The sequence below is a fragment of the Pipistrellus kuhlii genome, unplaced genomic scaffold, assembly GCF_014108245.1.
Source record: "Pipistrellus kuhlii isolate mPipKuh1 unplaced genomic scaffold, mPipKuh1.p scaffold_m20_p_4, whole genome shotgun sequence".
Lineage (NCBI taxonomy): Eukaryota > Metazoa > Chordata > Mammalia > Chiroptera > Vespertilionidae > Pipistrellus > Pipistrellus kuhlii.
In genome coordinates, this window is record NW_023425540.1 from 78,088,624 (window position 1) to 78,103,490 (window position 14,867).

The 14,867-nt window shown below is 43.5% G+C and overlaps 2 protein-coding genes across 4 annotated transcripts; both read left to right on the top strand.

The window, feature by feature from the left end:
* The first annotated feature begins 2,927 nt into the window (after positions 1-2,927).
* On the top strand, positions 2,928-4,313 carry NUPR2 (nuclear protein 2, transcriptional regulator). 3 transcript variants are annotated; one of them, XR_004982886.2, is made up of 2 exons: positions 2,928-3,474; positions 4,088-4,313. XR_004982886.2 is itself a non-coding variant. In XM_036409494.2 (2 exons), the coding sequence occupies exons 1-2, from the start codon at positions 2,988-2,990 to the stop codon at positions 4,124-4,126; spliced, it is 336 nt and encodes a 111-aa protein (XP_036265387.1). In that variant the 5' UTR covers positions 2,928-2,987; the 3' UTR covers positions 4,127-4,313. The 3 variants fall into 3 exon arrangements, 1 of the variants encoding a protein (XP_036265387.1); XR_006739673.1 differs by having other exon boundaries at positions 2,928-3,409; XM_036409494.2 differs by having other exon boundaries at positions 2,928-3,284.
* Positions 4,314-8,910: 4,597 nt separating this feature from the next.
* Positions 8,911-13,160, top strand: CHCHD2 (coiled-coil-helix-coiled-coil-helix domain containing 2). The gene is made up of 4 exons (XM_036409492.1): positions 8,911-9,070; positions 10,714-10,963; positions 11,946-12,102; positions 12,870-13,160. The coding sequence occupies exons 1-4, from the start codon at positions 9,021-9,023 to the stop codon at positions 12,878-12,880; spliced, it is 468 nt and encodes a 155-aa protein (XP_036265385.1). The 5' UTR covers positions 8,911-9,020; the 3' UTR covers positions 12,881-13,160.
* Positions 13,161-14,867: the final 1,707 nt, after the last annotated feature.

Genomic DNA, 14,867 nt, shown 5'->3' on the forward strand with positions numbered 1-14,867 from the left:
TCACCTGGCAGGGTTCCTCTGATGTTCTTTAGGAGACTCATTCTCTTAAGAGATTAAATCATCCCAACATTACAAAGTTGTTTGAGGTCATTACCATCAGGACAAAGTCTATATTTTTATGGAACATGCTAGAGAAGGAACTTTATTTGATTTTTTTTTTTAAATATATTTTATTGATTTTGTACAGAGAGGAAGGGAGAGAGATAGAAGTTAGAAACATCGATGAAAGAGAGTCATCGATCAGCTGCCTCTTGCACAACCACTACTGGGAATGCGCCCGCAACCAAGGTACATGCCCTTGACCAGAATTGAACCCGGGACCTTTCAGTCCCCAAGCCGACGCTCTATCCATTAAGCCAAACCGGTTTCAGCCTTATTTGATTATTTAGAGAACTGTGGCCCCATGATAGAGAAAAAAGTTTAAGCCATGTTCTGGCAATTATTATTATTATTTTTAATATATTTTATTGATTTTTTACAGAGAGGAAGGGAGAGAGATAGAGAGCTAGAAACATCGATGAGAGAGAAACATCGACCAGCTGCCTCTTGCACAACCCCTACCGGAGATGTGCCCGCAACCAATGTACATGCCCTTGACCGGAATTGAACCTGGGACCCTTCAGTCCACAGACCGACGCTCTACCACTGAGCCAAAACGGCTTCGGCTATGTTCCGGCAATTATTATCAGCAGCCCAGTATAGCCATCAGAGACACATCGTACTTTGGGATCTGAAACTGGAGAACATTTTTCTAGAAGGTGAGATGAGTGTTAAACTAGCAAACTTTGGCTTCAGTAGGAAATTTACAGAAGAGAAACTGAGTACATTCTATGGCACCGTCTCCTATATGGCCCCAGAGATCTTGCAGCTCAAATGCTATGAGGGCCCGAACATGGACATCTGGAGCATGGAGGAAGCACTCTACAGGATGGTGACAGGGGAACTTCTATTTGTGGGGGGAAATTTTGAAGAAGTTAGGAAGATCTTAAGTGGGCACTTCTTTATACCATACTTCCTGTCTCTGGAATGTCAAAGACTTTTACAAAACTTAATAATGCTCAACCTCAGCCAAAGACGAACAATGAAAGATATAGTGCAAGACCACTGAGTCAACATTGGCCAGTCAGAGGAACTGAGGCCATTCTTCGAGGCACCTTGGGTTGACTTAGACCCACAAGTAGTCCAAATAATGAAGAACATGGGATATGAGTAGCATGAGATATAGGAATCACTCACAGGAAGGATATATAATTTATCTAATACTAGATAGCATGAAAACCCCAAGATCAGGGTAAGGCCCTGTGCCTCCTGAGACCCCAACATTAGTCTTTCCCCAGCACAGACATCAGGGCAGAATAGCAGAGACTCTGGGACTCCACCACTCAGCCTAGAGTCAATGATGCCCACTCCCCCAGGAAGCCTGGGAGGACCACCGCTCCCCCAGGCAGCATGCAAGCAAGGATGGCCATTCCCCCAGACTAGAAGGAAGGATGACCACCGAGCCAGCATGGAAGGGATGAATTCCATTCCCTAGACAGTGTGGAAGGAAGGACCAAACAACCTCCCTATGCAGCCTGAAATCAAGGATTGCCACCCTGAGCCCAGTTGGCCAACATGACCCTGGGGGCTCCCCCACCACCCACAGCAGCAACAGCATTGGTGGAGCCCCAGAGGGGACAACCAATGAAAACTGGCTTCAAGCTAGGCAGTAAGATGATGAACTCCAGCCTCTTCCTCTGGCCACAGCCAGGACCCACAGGAGATGGCTTGGGGATTCTTAGGTTTTTCTTAAGATTCCTGTGCTGCCGAAACCGGTTTGGCTCAGCGGTAGAGCGTCAGTCTGCGTACTGAAGGGTCCCGGGTTCAATTCCGGTCAAGGGCATGTACGTTGGCTGTGGGCACATCCCTGGTAGGGGATGTGCAAGAGGCAGCTGGTCGATGTTTCTCTCTCATTGACGTTTCTGGCTCTCTATCTCTCTCCCTTCCTCTCTGTAAAAAATCAATAAAATATATTTTAAAAAAAAGATTCCTGTGCTGTAAGTCGTCCACTGACAAGCAGCATCTCAAAAGAACAAGAGTGAAGTCAATATAATTTTTCACAATAGTGGACAGCTAAAGCATGACCACAGTCAAAGATGCTGGGGCAACCAAGCAGTACTTTCTGCATTTTAAATGTTGAACTTTGAAGATGCTGAGCTCCAGAGAGACAGGCCATGTGGTGTGAGAGATGAGACAGAAGCTGGATGCAAACAGCAAAGCCAGAAATACATGCTTTTGGATTGACCATGGAGGTGTGCTAAATGAGAGGCATTCTATGCATGGGATTCACATCAGGACAGTATCGGCATCTCCATGGCCTTCAGAAGCATCTTATCCAGAATACCTTGAGCTTAGAAGACTGACTGGAGCCCCCTGGGGTCAAGAGAAGCTGTCCTCCCTATGAGTCCGCCAGACCTGAATGAAAATTTCAGAGACCAGAACTGTTTTTCCTGGGGCCATTCTCCCTCCCCTGCTCTCTTTTGCTCCTATGTTTATAGGGGTGCTTATTAAAGTATTTAGCTCTCTCAAGTTTCATAATAAACTTGATGCGCCAAAGAAAAAAAAGATGTCACCAGGGTTGGTTCCTCCTGAGGCCTTTCTCAGTGGCTTGCAGATGACCACCTTCTTGCTCTGTCCTCATGTGGCCTTTTCTCTGTGCATACTATTAGTTTACCATTTTTGATCAACATAAAGGAAGTGCAAGATCGGATTTTGCCAACTGACCCTCTCCAACGGGGGGGCGGCCCCCCCTTCACCCCCCTGCACAAAGACACAGGCGGAGGAAGGGGTCACAGGTTGACCCAGCTGGAAGCCTGAGACTTCCAGCAGGAAACACGCCCAGCTCTGTGACATCTGCCTAGACCCCGCCCCCTTCAGGCGGAGCCAATCGCAGTGTGGGGCGGGGCCTCCAAAGGCGCGTGTGCGCCGGCTGGGGGCCAGCCGGCGCGATGGACTTGGCCCTTTCCAACGCCCCGAGTCTGGCGCCGCCGCTGCCGCTGCCAGCCGAGGTGAGCTCCGAGGAGGAGCTCTCTGACTGCCTCGATTACTACTACCTGCGCGACTTCCCGGCCGGTGGGGCCGGACACAGCAAGGGCCGCACGCAGCGCGAGCGGGAACTGCGCACCAACTGGCCGGTGCCTGGCGGCCACGAACGCAAAATCGCACAGAAGCTCCTCAACGGCCAGCGCAAGCGGCGCCAGCGCAAGCTGCAGCCCCGGCCGCGCACCCGGCTCTCCTGCGCGTCGGTGCGTACCGGCCACGCCGTTAGGGCTCGGGGTGCCCCGTGAGCGCGATCGCCGCCTTGGTCCCCCAAGACTCGACCAGGGCAGAGTGGGCCCTTCGGAAGCGGCACCGCCTTAGCGAGTCGCAGGTGACCCGTTTGGCCCACAGCTTATCTCCTGACTGCAGTTGGAATGGTGGAAGAGGCTAGGGAAGGTAGAAAACATATTTTTTTAAAAATACAAGTGAGCCAAAACTGGTTTGGCTCAGTGGTAGAGCGTCGGTCTGCCGACTGAAAGGTCCCAGGTTCGATTCCGGTCAAGGGCATGTACATTGGTTGCGGGCACATCCCCAGTGGTGGGGGGTGCAGGAGGCAGCTGATCGATGTTTCTTTCTCATTGATGTTTCTATCCCTCTCTCTTCTTCTCTGTAAAAAATAAATAAAATATATATTTTTTAAAAATACAAGTGAAGCCGAAACCGGTTTGGCTCAGTGGATAGAGTGTAGGGCCTGCGGACTGAAAGGTCCCAGGTTTGATTCTGGTCAAGGACATGTACCTTGGTTCCTGGCACATCCCCAGTGGGGGATGTGCAAGAGGCAGCTGATTGATGATTCTCTCTCACTGATGTTTCTAACTCTCTATCCCTCTCTCTTCCTCTATGTAAAAAATCAATAAAAATATATATTTTAAAAAAATACAAGTGAAGAGGGGGGAGAATTTAAAAAAAAAAAAAGGGAAAAAAATACAAGTGAGGGGTTTACTTTTAATGCTGATGCTCGGACCAAAGAAAATAACTGATTTTTGTTTTCTGTCTGATTTTTCTACAGGATACCGAAGGAACTGATAAAAAAAAGTCTTTCCTTTGACTCCAGCTGTAACGGTGGACTTAAGGGGGAGAGAATCCATGTTGGTCAACAGAATTTGGTTTTGGCATCGCTTAAGTTTACTGCTTCAACGGCCAGACTCTGGTTGTTAATTAAGTAACATCCAAGTGGGTATGCCTTTTTAGGGTTTTTAATTAAAAAGAGAGCAGCAGCAAGAGTGGCATTTTAACTTCTAGTTTTTTGGGTTTTGTTTTTTTTAGTTTTAAGTCTACAAATATTTGATTCTTCTTCCTAAAGAAAAGGTCACAAAGATGAATGGGGGAGGAGAACAAAGAGGAATTTGTACAAGATTTCAGCTCAAGTGTGCAGGTTTAATATTTGTTTTCCAAGAAAAGGAGTACTTTAAATTGTAACAGTGTCTGTTGAACCTGGTTGCTAGGTTCCCTGCGCTTCACATTGCACAACAATCCATTTTATAGAGGGGATTCTTGAGGCCCAGACAGTTCACATGTCCTTCCAGAAGTTGCACAGCTGATTAGAAAGAAGATGAGCATAACAGATACTTTTGTAAAGCATTCACTCTTTCCAGCATCACACTTTCCTCAACTGTAGACAATGTTATGTGGTTCAGAAACAACCACAAACCTCCATGTCCAAGGATAAAAGTTGAATTTTAGCTTTAAAATTATACAGAATATGGCCAGGTAGCTTTCTTTATCTTCACTGTGCATTCATTCAGCCCTTGGCATCTAGTGATGAGTCATGGTTAGAAGAGAGGTGTGTACTGGAAGGAGCAAGCTGATTATTAATCCTAGCTGTGATCATCACTCTAGCAGTCAGCGAACTTCTGAGTGGCAACTACTTTCAAGTTCCACCAAGTCTCAGGTTTCTCATTTGTAAAATGGGCATAATATGGGATTACCTTGCCAAACTGGATTTTAGATAGGATATATGAAACATCCGACATAGTTAAGGGCCTGACACATATTAGATGCTCAATAGATGGTAACTATTTTTAAGTTTACAGAATGCAATCCTTCCTCTCTGATTACAAAGTCTTGATTATTTTACTCACTACATGCTTTTATTTTTTAAAAATATATTTTATTGACTTTTTACAGAGAGGAAGGGAGAGGGATAGAGAGTTAGAAATACCTATGAGAGAAACATCGATCAGCTGCCTCCTGCACACCTACTACTGGGGATATGCTCACAACCAAGGTACATGCCTTTGACCAGAATTGAACCTGGGACCTTTTGCTCTATCCACTGGGCCAAACCGGTCAGAGCCACTACATGCTTTTAAATATCTCCTCCAACATCAGGCAGTGTGTTATGGTAGGAATCACTTTGGAGTTAAACTATACTGACTCAGTCAAGTTGCTTCAACTCTAGATTAATCTACCAGAAGACCATTTTAATCATGTAAAACCCTCAAGTTTATAGGATAAAAAGCCTAGATTTCTTTTATTGTGCTGGAAATTATCTATTGGATTTTCTTAAATTTTGACACAACTTCCAAAAAAACTGATTCTTGGTACAGGTCTTCTGTCCTCTATACTCACTATAATTCTTCATTTGAATCTGTGCTGTCGTATTTAGAATACTGTTTTCCCCTTTACAGTTTTAATCTTGAAACTAATTCCACCTATAATTATTTAAATGCCACTTTCTTCCTGAAGCCTTCACATTGAATGTCCATTCTTTGAAATCCTATAGAACTTCACATAAGTATCACTTAACTTCTTCATATATTTTCTGTTTTTTAGTGGTTAGTTAAAAATTATTCATCTCTTTTTTTGTCTGATATGTGCAAAGCATATGTGCATGTCTTAGTTATAAAAAACAACCACTACATTTAGAGTATAAGAACCTTAATGTTTCAAACATTTCAGTTCCTATACAATTTCTGCTGTAAAGTACAGCATACTCAGACAGATATAAGCCATGTTAAAGCAACACTCTAATGTATGTTAACTAGATTCTGCTCATTTTAGATACTAGAATATTTACAATTTAAATATAGTAATTGTAGAAATGTGTATTATTTATTTATTGCTGTATAATAAATTACTCTAAAACCTAGTGGCTTAAAAGAACAAATACTATCTCAGTTTCTGTGGGCCAAGGATTCAAAGTAGCTTAACTGGGTGGTTCTAGCTCAGCATCTCATGAGGTTGCAGTCAAGCTTTTGGCTGAGACCAGTCATGAGAAGGTTGCTTCCAAGGTGGCTTACTCACGTGGCTGCTGGCAGGCCTCACTTCCTTGCCACATTACACTGAGTGACCTCATGATGTGACAGCTGGCTTTCCTCAGAGTAAGTGATCTGAAAAAGTGAACAAGGAGGAAGCCACAGTACCTTTTAAGACCTACTCTCCCAAGTTGCACATCATCATTTTTGTTTTTTTCTATCCATTCAAAGTGAGTCATTAAATCCAGCTCACACTCAAGGAGAGAGGGATCAGGCTCCACTTTTTGAAAGGACTGTTCATTTGTGGGCATTTTAAACCACCATGGTATGTTTAATATAAGTATGTCTACTTAAGAAAAGTTGGAAAATATGGACACACAAAAACAGAAGAAAGCACTACTCAAAGGATAATGCCATTCCTTGGGTGTATATAATGCCAGTCTTTAAAATACATTTTCTCAAAATATAAACATACTATGTGTACTATTTTGTAGACTGCTCTTTCATTTGAATTTCTCTCATACATGACTCGGTTTTTTATTTGTTTTTCATGATTAATTCTTCATTCCTAGACATGGAATTTCTGGAACAGGATTTGTACAGTTTTAAAACTTCTGTTATCACTCAGCCAGTGTGGCTCAGTGGTTGAGTGTTAACCTATGAACCAGGAGTCACGGTTTGATTCCTAGTCAGGGAATATGCCTGGATTGGGGGCTCAGAATGGGCTCTTGATGATTGCAGTAAAAATTCTACTCAAATTAAGTAGATAGCCGAAACCAGCTTGGCTCAGTGGATAGAGCGTCAGCCTCCGGGCTGAAAGGTCCCAGGTTCGATTCCGGTCAAGGGTATGTACCTTGGTTGTGGGCACATCCCCAGTTGGGGGTGTGCAAGAGGCAGCTGGTCGGTGTTTCTCTCTCATCGACGTTTCTAACTCTCTGTCCCTCTCAATTCCTCTCTGTGTAAAATCAATAAAATATATATATATTTAAAAAAAATATATATATATATATTTTAAAATTAAGTAGATAACAGAAGTTTTATTTTTTAAATATATTTTTGTTGATTTCAAAGAAGAAGGAGAGAAACATACATGAGAGAGGATCACTGATTGGCTGCCTCTTGCATGGCCCCTACTGGGGACCAAGCCCAAAACCCGGGTATGTGCCCTTGGACAGAATCAAACCCTTTAGTCCACAGGCCGATACTCTATCCACTGAGCCAAACCAATAGGGCCAAAGTCTTATCATTTAGAAAGCATTAATTTCTTTAAGAAGTCCTATGAAAATAAAACTTTATCCTTGGATTCCACAAACACCCTGCTGTTGCTGGAAAGGTTGTGTTAAACTCTGCTACCTGTGGAAGGGGGGAAATTTCTGATGGGTATCCAAGAAGAAATGGAGGTTCCACCTCTGTTTTCTTGCCTCCATAAATTCCACCCCATCCCCAGGAAGCCTCCATGAAATGCCAGTAGTCAACTTTTCCCCCACTGCAGAGGCCCTAAAATGTTATTGTTAAAAACATTTCACACAGGCTATTGCTACAGCACAGGCCCCTGGGGCCTTTGCAATGGCTGCTCCCTCTGCCAGGAATGGTTTTACCCTTGGTAAGAACTGGCTGTGGTTCAAATGCTGCCTCTTCAAGGAATCCTGTCCTCTTCAGCCTACATATCTGTCTCCCTTACCCCGCCTTTGTCTCCTATCACCATCACCTGATCTACACGGGCGCTGGCTTCTCTCCTCCCTGAAGTTAAACTAAGGAAGGTGTAGTCTTGTTTTATTTGGTGCTGTCTCAAACTAGCTGGCACTTGTAGATCAGAACATTTTTATCAGGGAATACTACCTCAGTTGTAGGCACAAATTCTATAAGATATACGAAATGGTTGAAAATGTATAGTAATACAAACATGTACAAGTATTCACTTGTACATGTATGAGCCAAAACCAGTTTGGCTCAGTGGATAAGAGCATTGGCCTGCGGACTGAAGGGTCCCAGGTTCGATTCCAGTCAAGGGCGCGTACCTTGGTTGTGGGCACATCTCCGGTAGGGGGTGTGCAAGAGGCAGCTGATCAATGTTTCTAACTCTCTATCCCTCTCTGTAAAAAACCTAATATATTTTTTTTTAGTGTCTTAAAATATTTTATGTGCATTAAAACCCAACATCTAATATTTTTTTTAAAAAAGAAATACAAAAAGAACCGTCTCATCGACTCTTGTCTAAAGTTTTCAATTTCCCTCAGTTCATATTACGTGCCCGCACTGCCTCAAAGAATATTTACCTAAATAATTTAATGCTGAGAAGTGTTAAGTAACTTGCCCAAGGTCCAGTGGTAGTCCCCACCGAGGTCTGACTCACAAGGTTGGACTTGACGTACCACGTTAGTAATACACGTTTGAAGGAAGACGTCAAGGTCCTCGTGACGTACCCTCAACCTGCTACCGGCTCTGACTCACGCAAGGCCGGGACGTAAAGTCTGCCACAAGCACTTCCGGTTTTCTAAACAGCCCCGGCGCCCAGCTCCCGACGTCCACCGCGCGCGACGAGACGTTGTAGCGTGGTCGCGCTCTCCCAGTGACCTTCAGGGCCCTCGGAAGACGTCAACAAACGGAAGGGCTCTGCCTGCGCGCTGATTGGTCGCACGCTCCCAGCCCCGCCCCCTGTCTTCCGCTCTCTGGCGCTCGGCTGAAGTCGCCGGGGTCTTCTAGGAGTTTCGCACTTGCAGACGCCGACCGGTTTATTCAGTGGCGATGCCGCGTGGAAGCCGAAGCCGCACGTCCCGCATGGCCCCTCCGGCCAGGTGAGGTCACCGCGGGGTTGGGGGTCGCTGCGGGTGCTGTGGGTGTTGTGGGTGCTGTGACGCAGGGTGGCCGGGCGGAGGCCGCGGACCGGGCGTCCGAAGGCCTAAGCTGCGTGAGGCCCGACTGCGCTGGTCGGTTAGAGGGTTGTAAATGGCGCCTTTGGCTGGATTTTTCCATTTGTGGCGAATTTTCTAATTTCGACTGCCCATGAATTACTGCTTAAAATATTTCGTAGCCCGTTTTAAGTTAAAATAGCCAAATTGTAAGAAGAAGTGGAAACGGGCTGAAACGTTCAAAATGGCAAAAAAGGGTAGAAGAAAGGTAACAACCGGGATCGAATTTCAATTCATTGAATAATCTTTGAGCACCTACCATAAGCCTTTTAGGGTCTCAGCCTAATAGAGGGCACAGTCCTTAAGACCCTTACATGTACATGACGTTTTCTAATTTATAAAACGCTTTTAAAATGTACTGCCACTTACACCTCGTGGTAACCCTAGAGATCGGTGTTACTCCTACTTTACAGGAATAAGGAAACAGCAGACTCAGAATAAATTACTTGTCCAAGGTCATGCCTCCAGGAAGTAGGAAAGCCAGAGCTTAGTTTTCCAATGGCCAATTCAGGACATTTACCACAGTCCCTGTTGCTTCCCTGGATTGTGTTCATACAGTGTGCTAGGAGTGCTTCAGGGGATTCGCTTGTGAAAAGAAACTTGTATTCAAAGGGCAGATAACCACATTTAAAATATATATATACTTTTTATTGGTTTCAGAGAGGAAGGGAGAGAGAGGAGAAGCATCAGGATAAAGAAAGAATCATTGATCGGCTGCCTCCTAGCATGCCTCCTGCCGGGACTGAGCGGCAGTCCAGGCTATGTGCCCTGATGGGGAATCGAACCATGACCTCCTGGTTCATAGGTCGGTGCTCAACCACTGAGCCATGCCACCTGGGCAGTAACCACTTTTTATAAAGTGAAATCATAAACTTTTGACCTGGCCTTTCTTTGGAGGAAGAATCTAAAAATGGTTAGAGGGAGCATAATTTATATGAAGGTTTTACTGAAATAGTTGAAAGCATCCAAATGTCCTACAGATGGAAAACAGTTTAAATTATTTTTGGTATAACAGTTCAGGCAAGTCCCTTCATCCCTGGGCTTCAGAGTTCTAATCTGTAAAATGAAGGAATTTGACTAGGTTATTTCCCCAGATGACTGTGTGCAGGTCTTCATTCAGATGTTATCAGCTCAGGGAGACCTCCTTTGACTGTCCTTAAATTATGACATCCCACAACATACTCCCCCTCGAACCATATTTTTTTCTTTAGTACTTGTGATGAATTCTGTGAGAATATTTTATTTTAAACTCTTAATATTTTACAGTTTTTATGCAATACTGGAAAAACTGTGTTCTTTAAAGATGCTGTGGGCTTTGTGAATACATGGAAATGGTTGCAAAGAAGCAGGAAAAAATAGTTTATACTTGGTGGTTACAGCCTGAACAAAAGGTTAGAGAGACAAAATGTAACAAAATGGTTTAGGGAATTGTGTTTGGTAAAGTCTTGTATGTATGTAGTATTACGGTGCTGGTTTCCAAACCTGGTTGGAAGTAGGAGCTGCATACCTTTTGTTCTTTACTTTCACAGCCGGGCCCCTCCGATGAGAGCTGCCCCCAGGCCAGCACCAGCAGTTCACCCGCCAGCACCAGCTGCACCCTCTGCTGTTGGCGCACCTGCTGCTGCGCCCCGGCAGCCAGGTCTGATGGCCCAGATGGCGACCACTGCCGCCGGGGTGGCCGTGGGCTCTGCCGTAGGCCACACGCTGGGCCACGCCATCACCGGGGGCTTCAGTGGAGGAAGTAATGCGGAGCCCGCAAGGCCCGACATCACTTACCAGGTAAGGTTTTGGGCGGCACTTCCCTTCGGTGGTATATTTTATGAGAAAGCCTAGTTATTTGTAAATTCCTTGTGTATAAGAACTGTGTGTAAATTTAAAATCCACAATGCTGTTAACAAAATGTTTTATCAAAAACCACACTTGACAGTTGAGTTAGTGCCTCAGGCCAGCATCAGTAAGTGCTGTACAAATTTTATTTTCCCCCAAGATGTAGAGCTCTAGTAGCTCAACCTGATTCACTGTAAAACAGCCATTTTTTTTTTCTTATTTTAAATATTTTGTCTTGGTTATCCTGAACTAATTCAGTCTCAATCTTAGTTGTCATTTTTATTTTTATTTCTGAGAGGAAGGGAGAGGGGGAGAGAGAGATGGAAACATCAATAAGAAGAGAGAATCATTGATCGGCTGCCTCCTGCATGCCCCCTACTGGGGTCAAGCCCATAACCCAGGCATGTGTCCTTCATCAGAATCGAACTCGGGACCCTTTAGTCCACAGGCTGACGCTCTATCCATAAGGGCTCAATCTTAGTTTTCAAAAAAATCTCTTTAGGAGCTCTTTGCTCTCTGATCTCTTACCTGACATTTGCCACTTGCCCCTCTTTCTGAGGTTTGTGAATTTTCTCCTCTGATGAGCATGAGTGTTACTCTGTTGTAATTCTGATATACTTGAAACTCTCATTTACCTATTTTTTATAGTGGTCCCATTTTTTTCCTCCATGAAACTTCTTTAAGTGCTCAGATAACCCTTTTGCTTTACTTGCTTCTTTGTTGTTGGATCTTGCTGGTTATAACTGGAATTTTGCTAGAACTTATTTTCTGCCTTGAAAATACCTCACTTTCCATGTTATCAGCTGAAAACTTCAGTTTGCAGCCAGGTTTAGTTCTGTTTCCCAGGTAACTTCAAAGACAGTGGATACTGCTCTTTGCTCAGGGGTAAGTCTGATTTCCTTTCTAAACATTCCTAAATGTTATACCTTTACAGGAGCCCCAGGGAACGCAGGCATACCAGCAGCAGCAGCAGCAGTTCGGCCCATGCCACTATGAGATGAAACAGTTCTTGGAGTGTGCCCAGAACCAGGGTGACCTTAAGCTTTGTGAGGGTTTCAGCGAGGTGCTGAAACAATGCAAATTTGCAAATGGTAGGTGATATATCAATTCATGATTGAACTTGCATAAGCTTGGCTTCTTTAATGGTTGTGCTCCCAGATCTTCTAGAACTTAGGGAATCTGCATTTAATAAATTAAACTGGCAAATTAGAGGAGATTTTGTTAAAATTACTCTAAAGATAAGCTAACTTGTAACAAACTGGTGCAGAGGTTTCTAATCATTATCTTAATCTTTCACCAGTTATGGGTATAGATTAGTTTGTCAGATTTTCAAGTGAGTTATCTAGACTTAAGGTTATGAATACAAAATTCTGTTTTCACCAAAGTCCAGGAATGCACATAAAGACTGATATTATTGGCATTCTGCATGCCTTATTAGACAAATTTATTAAGTCTCCCCCCAGAATTCTGCAATTTAGGCTTTCTGGGATGTCAATTTGTTTTCACATAATTTCCTTCCATCCACTTAAGAATACACCATCTATTAAAATGTTTGTTTTCATTTCCCCCCTTCATTTTGTTAGGACATAAGGGAGAAGTTAATCCTTTCAGGTGGTTGAACTGTGCAAGTAAGAGATTGCGTGTCCTAGTTTATCAGAATTTTTTGATGAAGCTACATCTGGTATCAAACTGGCTATATTTTTGCCTCAGGACTCTGTCCCCAGAAGCACATGTGCCCTGTCTTTTCTCAGTTGTGACAAATGCACAATGTTTGGGATGCCTTCAGTAACTTATTAAAGAAACTCGGGGGGGTTTTTTCTCTCCTTCTAAATGTACTTTTTTTTGTTGTTGTTTGCAGGATTAGCCTAATCAAGAAGGCCAAGTTGAAGAAATGGGAAATCATCTCTCATGTTTAAGTTAACTTAGTATAAAAATATAATTAATAGTGAAATATAAAACTACGAGTTAACTCTCCTTTATCAATAATAGTTTCCTCACTTCAGAATTGCAGTAGAAGAGAGTGTGCTTACTGTGTAGAAGTTCATTAAGATAATTCAGTTTGGGGCTGAGCAGATGTTAGTGTGGCCTCCTTAAACCAGCTTTTGTGATGTTTGTAAATCAGTTACAATAAAGTGATTTTCTTCTGAAATGGTGTCTGATAAATGTAAGGCAATAAATTTTGGATATAGTATTGCATCCAGAATATACGTATTTTTCAGAACATAATTGTCTCAATACATCTTTAAGTTATCTAGTTTATAGCCTCTGGATATGAAATTAGCATCCACCCAGGGGGGCTGGTAAAGCTCCCTGAGAAACCTTTTTAGGGAAATAGATCAGAGATGAAAACCATCCTCTTGATACACACAGTTCCCCTATAATGTTTTCTGATTTAAGGCATTGTAGCTTCCTCTTCCTGAAAGATGCAGGTGAGCTGCAATTGACTTGAAATGGACTCAATTTGAGATTCACCATTTTTGTTAACCAATGAAAAACCTCAACTGAAAATTTTACTGGAGAAGTTGATCTCCAAGTCTACATTATGCTCTTGCACTTTTTTGATTTTCAAATGTACCTTTCATCGATTGTGTTACTGTTTTCCCCCCTCCTAAGTTTTAGAGACCTCTTACTGCGGGGTGAGTTGTGGAATGAGTGAATTACTCAGTTGCTGCCCCGTCCTCAGATATGTTCTTAGAGTGCCCTTTTCTACCAAGTCATTCAGTTCCTGAAAAGGGCAAAGACTGCCTTACCCTGAGCATCTAAATGGCCACAGATAATTCACTCCTGGCGAGTCCTCTAATAGTCCCTCTTGGGTTTGTCTGTGGGCTCCTTTGCCAATTCTTCAGGAGGCTCATAGTGTTAGATGCCCCTTATATCCAAGATGTGATGGTCTATAGTGGGTACCCAAATATCATTAAGTTAGTAAATCAAAGGAAAATAAGACACAGCAGTAAAATGCAAGAGTCTGCCTGGCCTGGCCTCTCCCTGGTAGGAGCCATGGCTCCCCAGAGAAAGGTCCTGGTAATAATCCTTTAGGTGCATTAGTCTTTTTCCCTAAGGCCAGAAGGGGTTTTCTGATGCTTTGAAAGTCAAGTCTATAGCTTAGAATTAGAAAAAACAAAACATTGATAGTAAAAGGATGAGATTGAAGCGTTTTCATCCTTGGAGCCAGAAGCTGCATCTCAAACAAGACCTTTATGCATAAAACTCAACCCTAAAGTCATCTTCAACTCCTTCCTATGTAGCAATTCAGCAAAGTATTTCCCCAGAGTGAAAAAGATGGTCAGCATGATATAATAGAGAGAGCACTTGGACCCACATCTGGGGTTAATCTAGGCACTCCTACACACCTATTTTTTTACGCTAAGTCAAACACTCAAAGGGTCTAATACCAGAGTTTTGGGGTCCAAGTGAAGTGCTTTGTAATATGCTAATCAAATGGATGTTTATGGGCTCGGCTGTGAATTAGCCCTCCCTTTTTTTGTATATTAGAATTAAGGGTTTGAAAAAAGGTTGCTTTTAGAATAAGGGAGAGCAATAAATGTCTACTGTGTGCCACCATGTTGTATACATTATTTCCAATTAATTCAATATCTTAAGGTAGAATCTTACTGATGAGGACCCTCATCCAAAGAGCTCAGAGTTGCACACAGAGTCCATATGCTTTTCCTGGCACGCCGAAGTCTTCCCAGTAGTTGCCCAGCCATCCAGCTGCCGTGGCTCAGTGGTTGAGCATTGACCTATGAACCAGAGGTCACTGGTCAGTTCCTGGTCAGGGCATATGCCTGGGCTGTGGGCTCCAACCCCAGTTGGGGGCGTGCAGGAGGCAGCAGATCAGTGATCCTCATCCTTGATG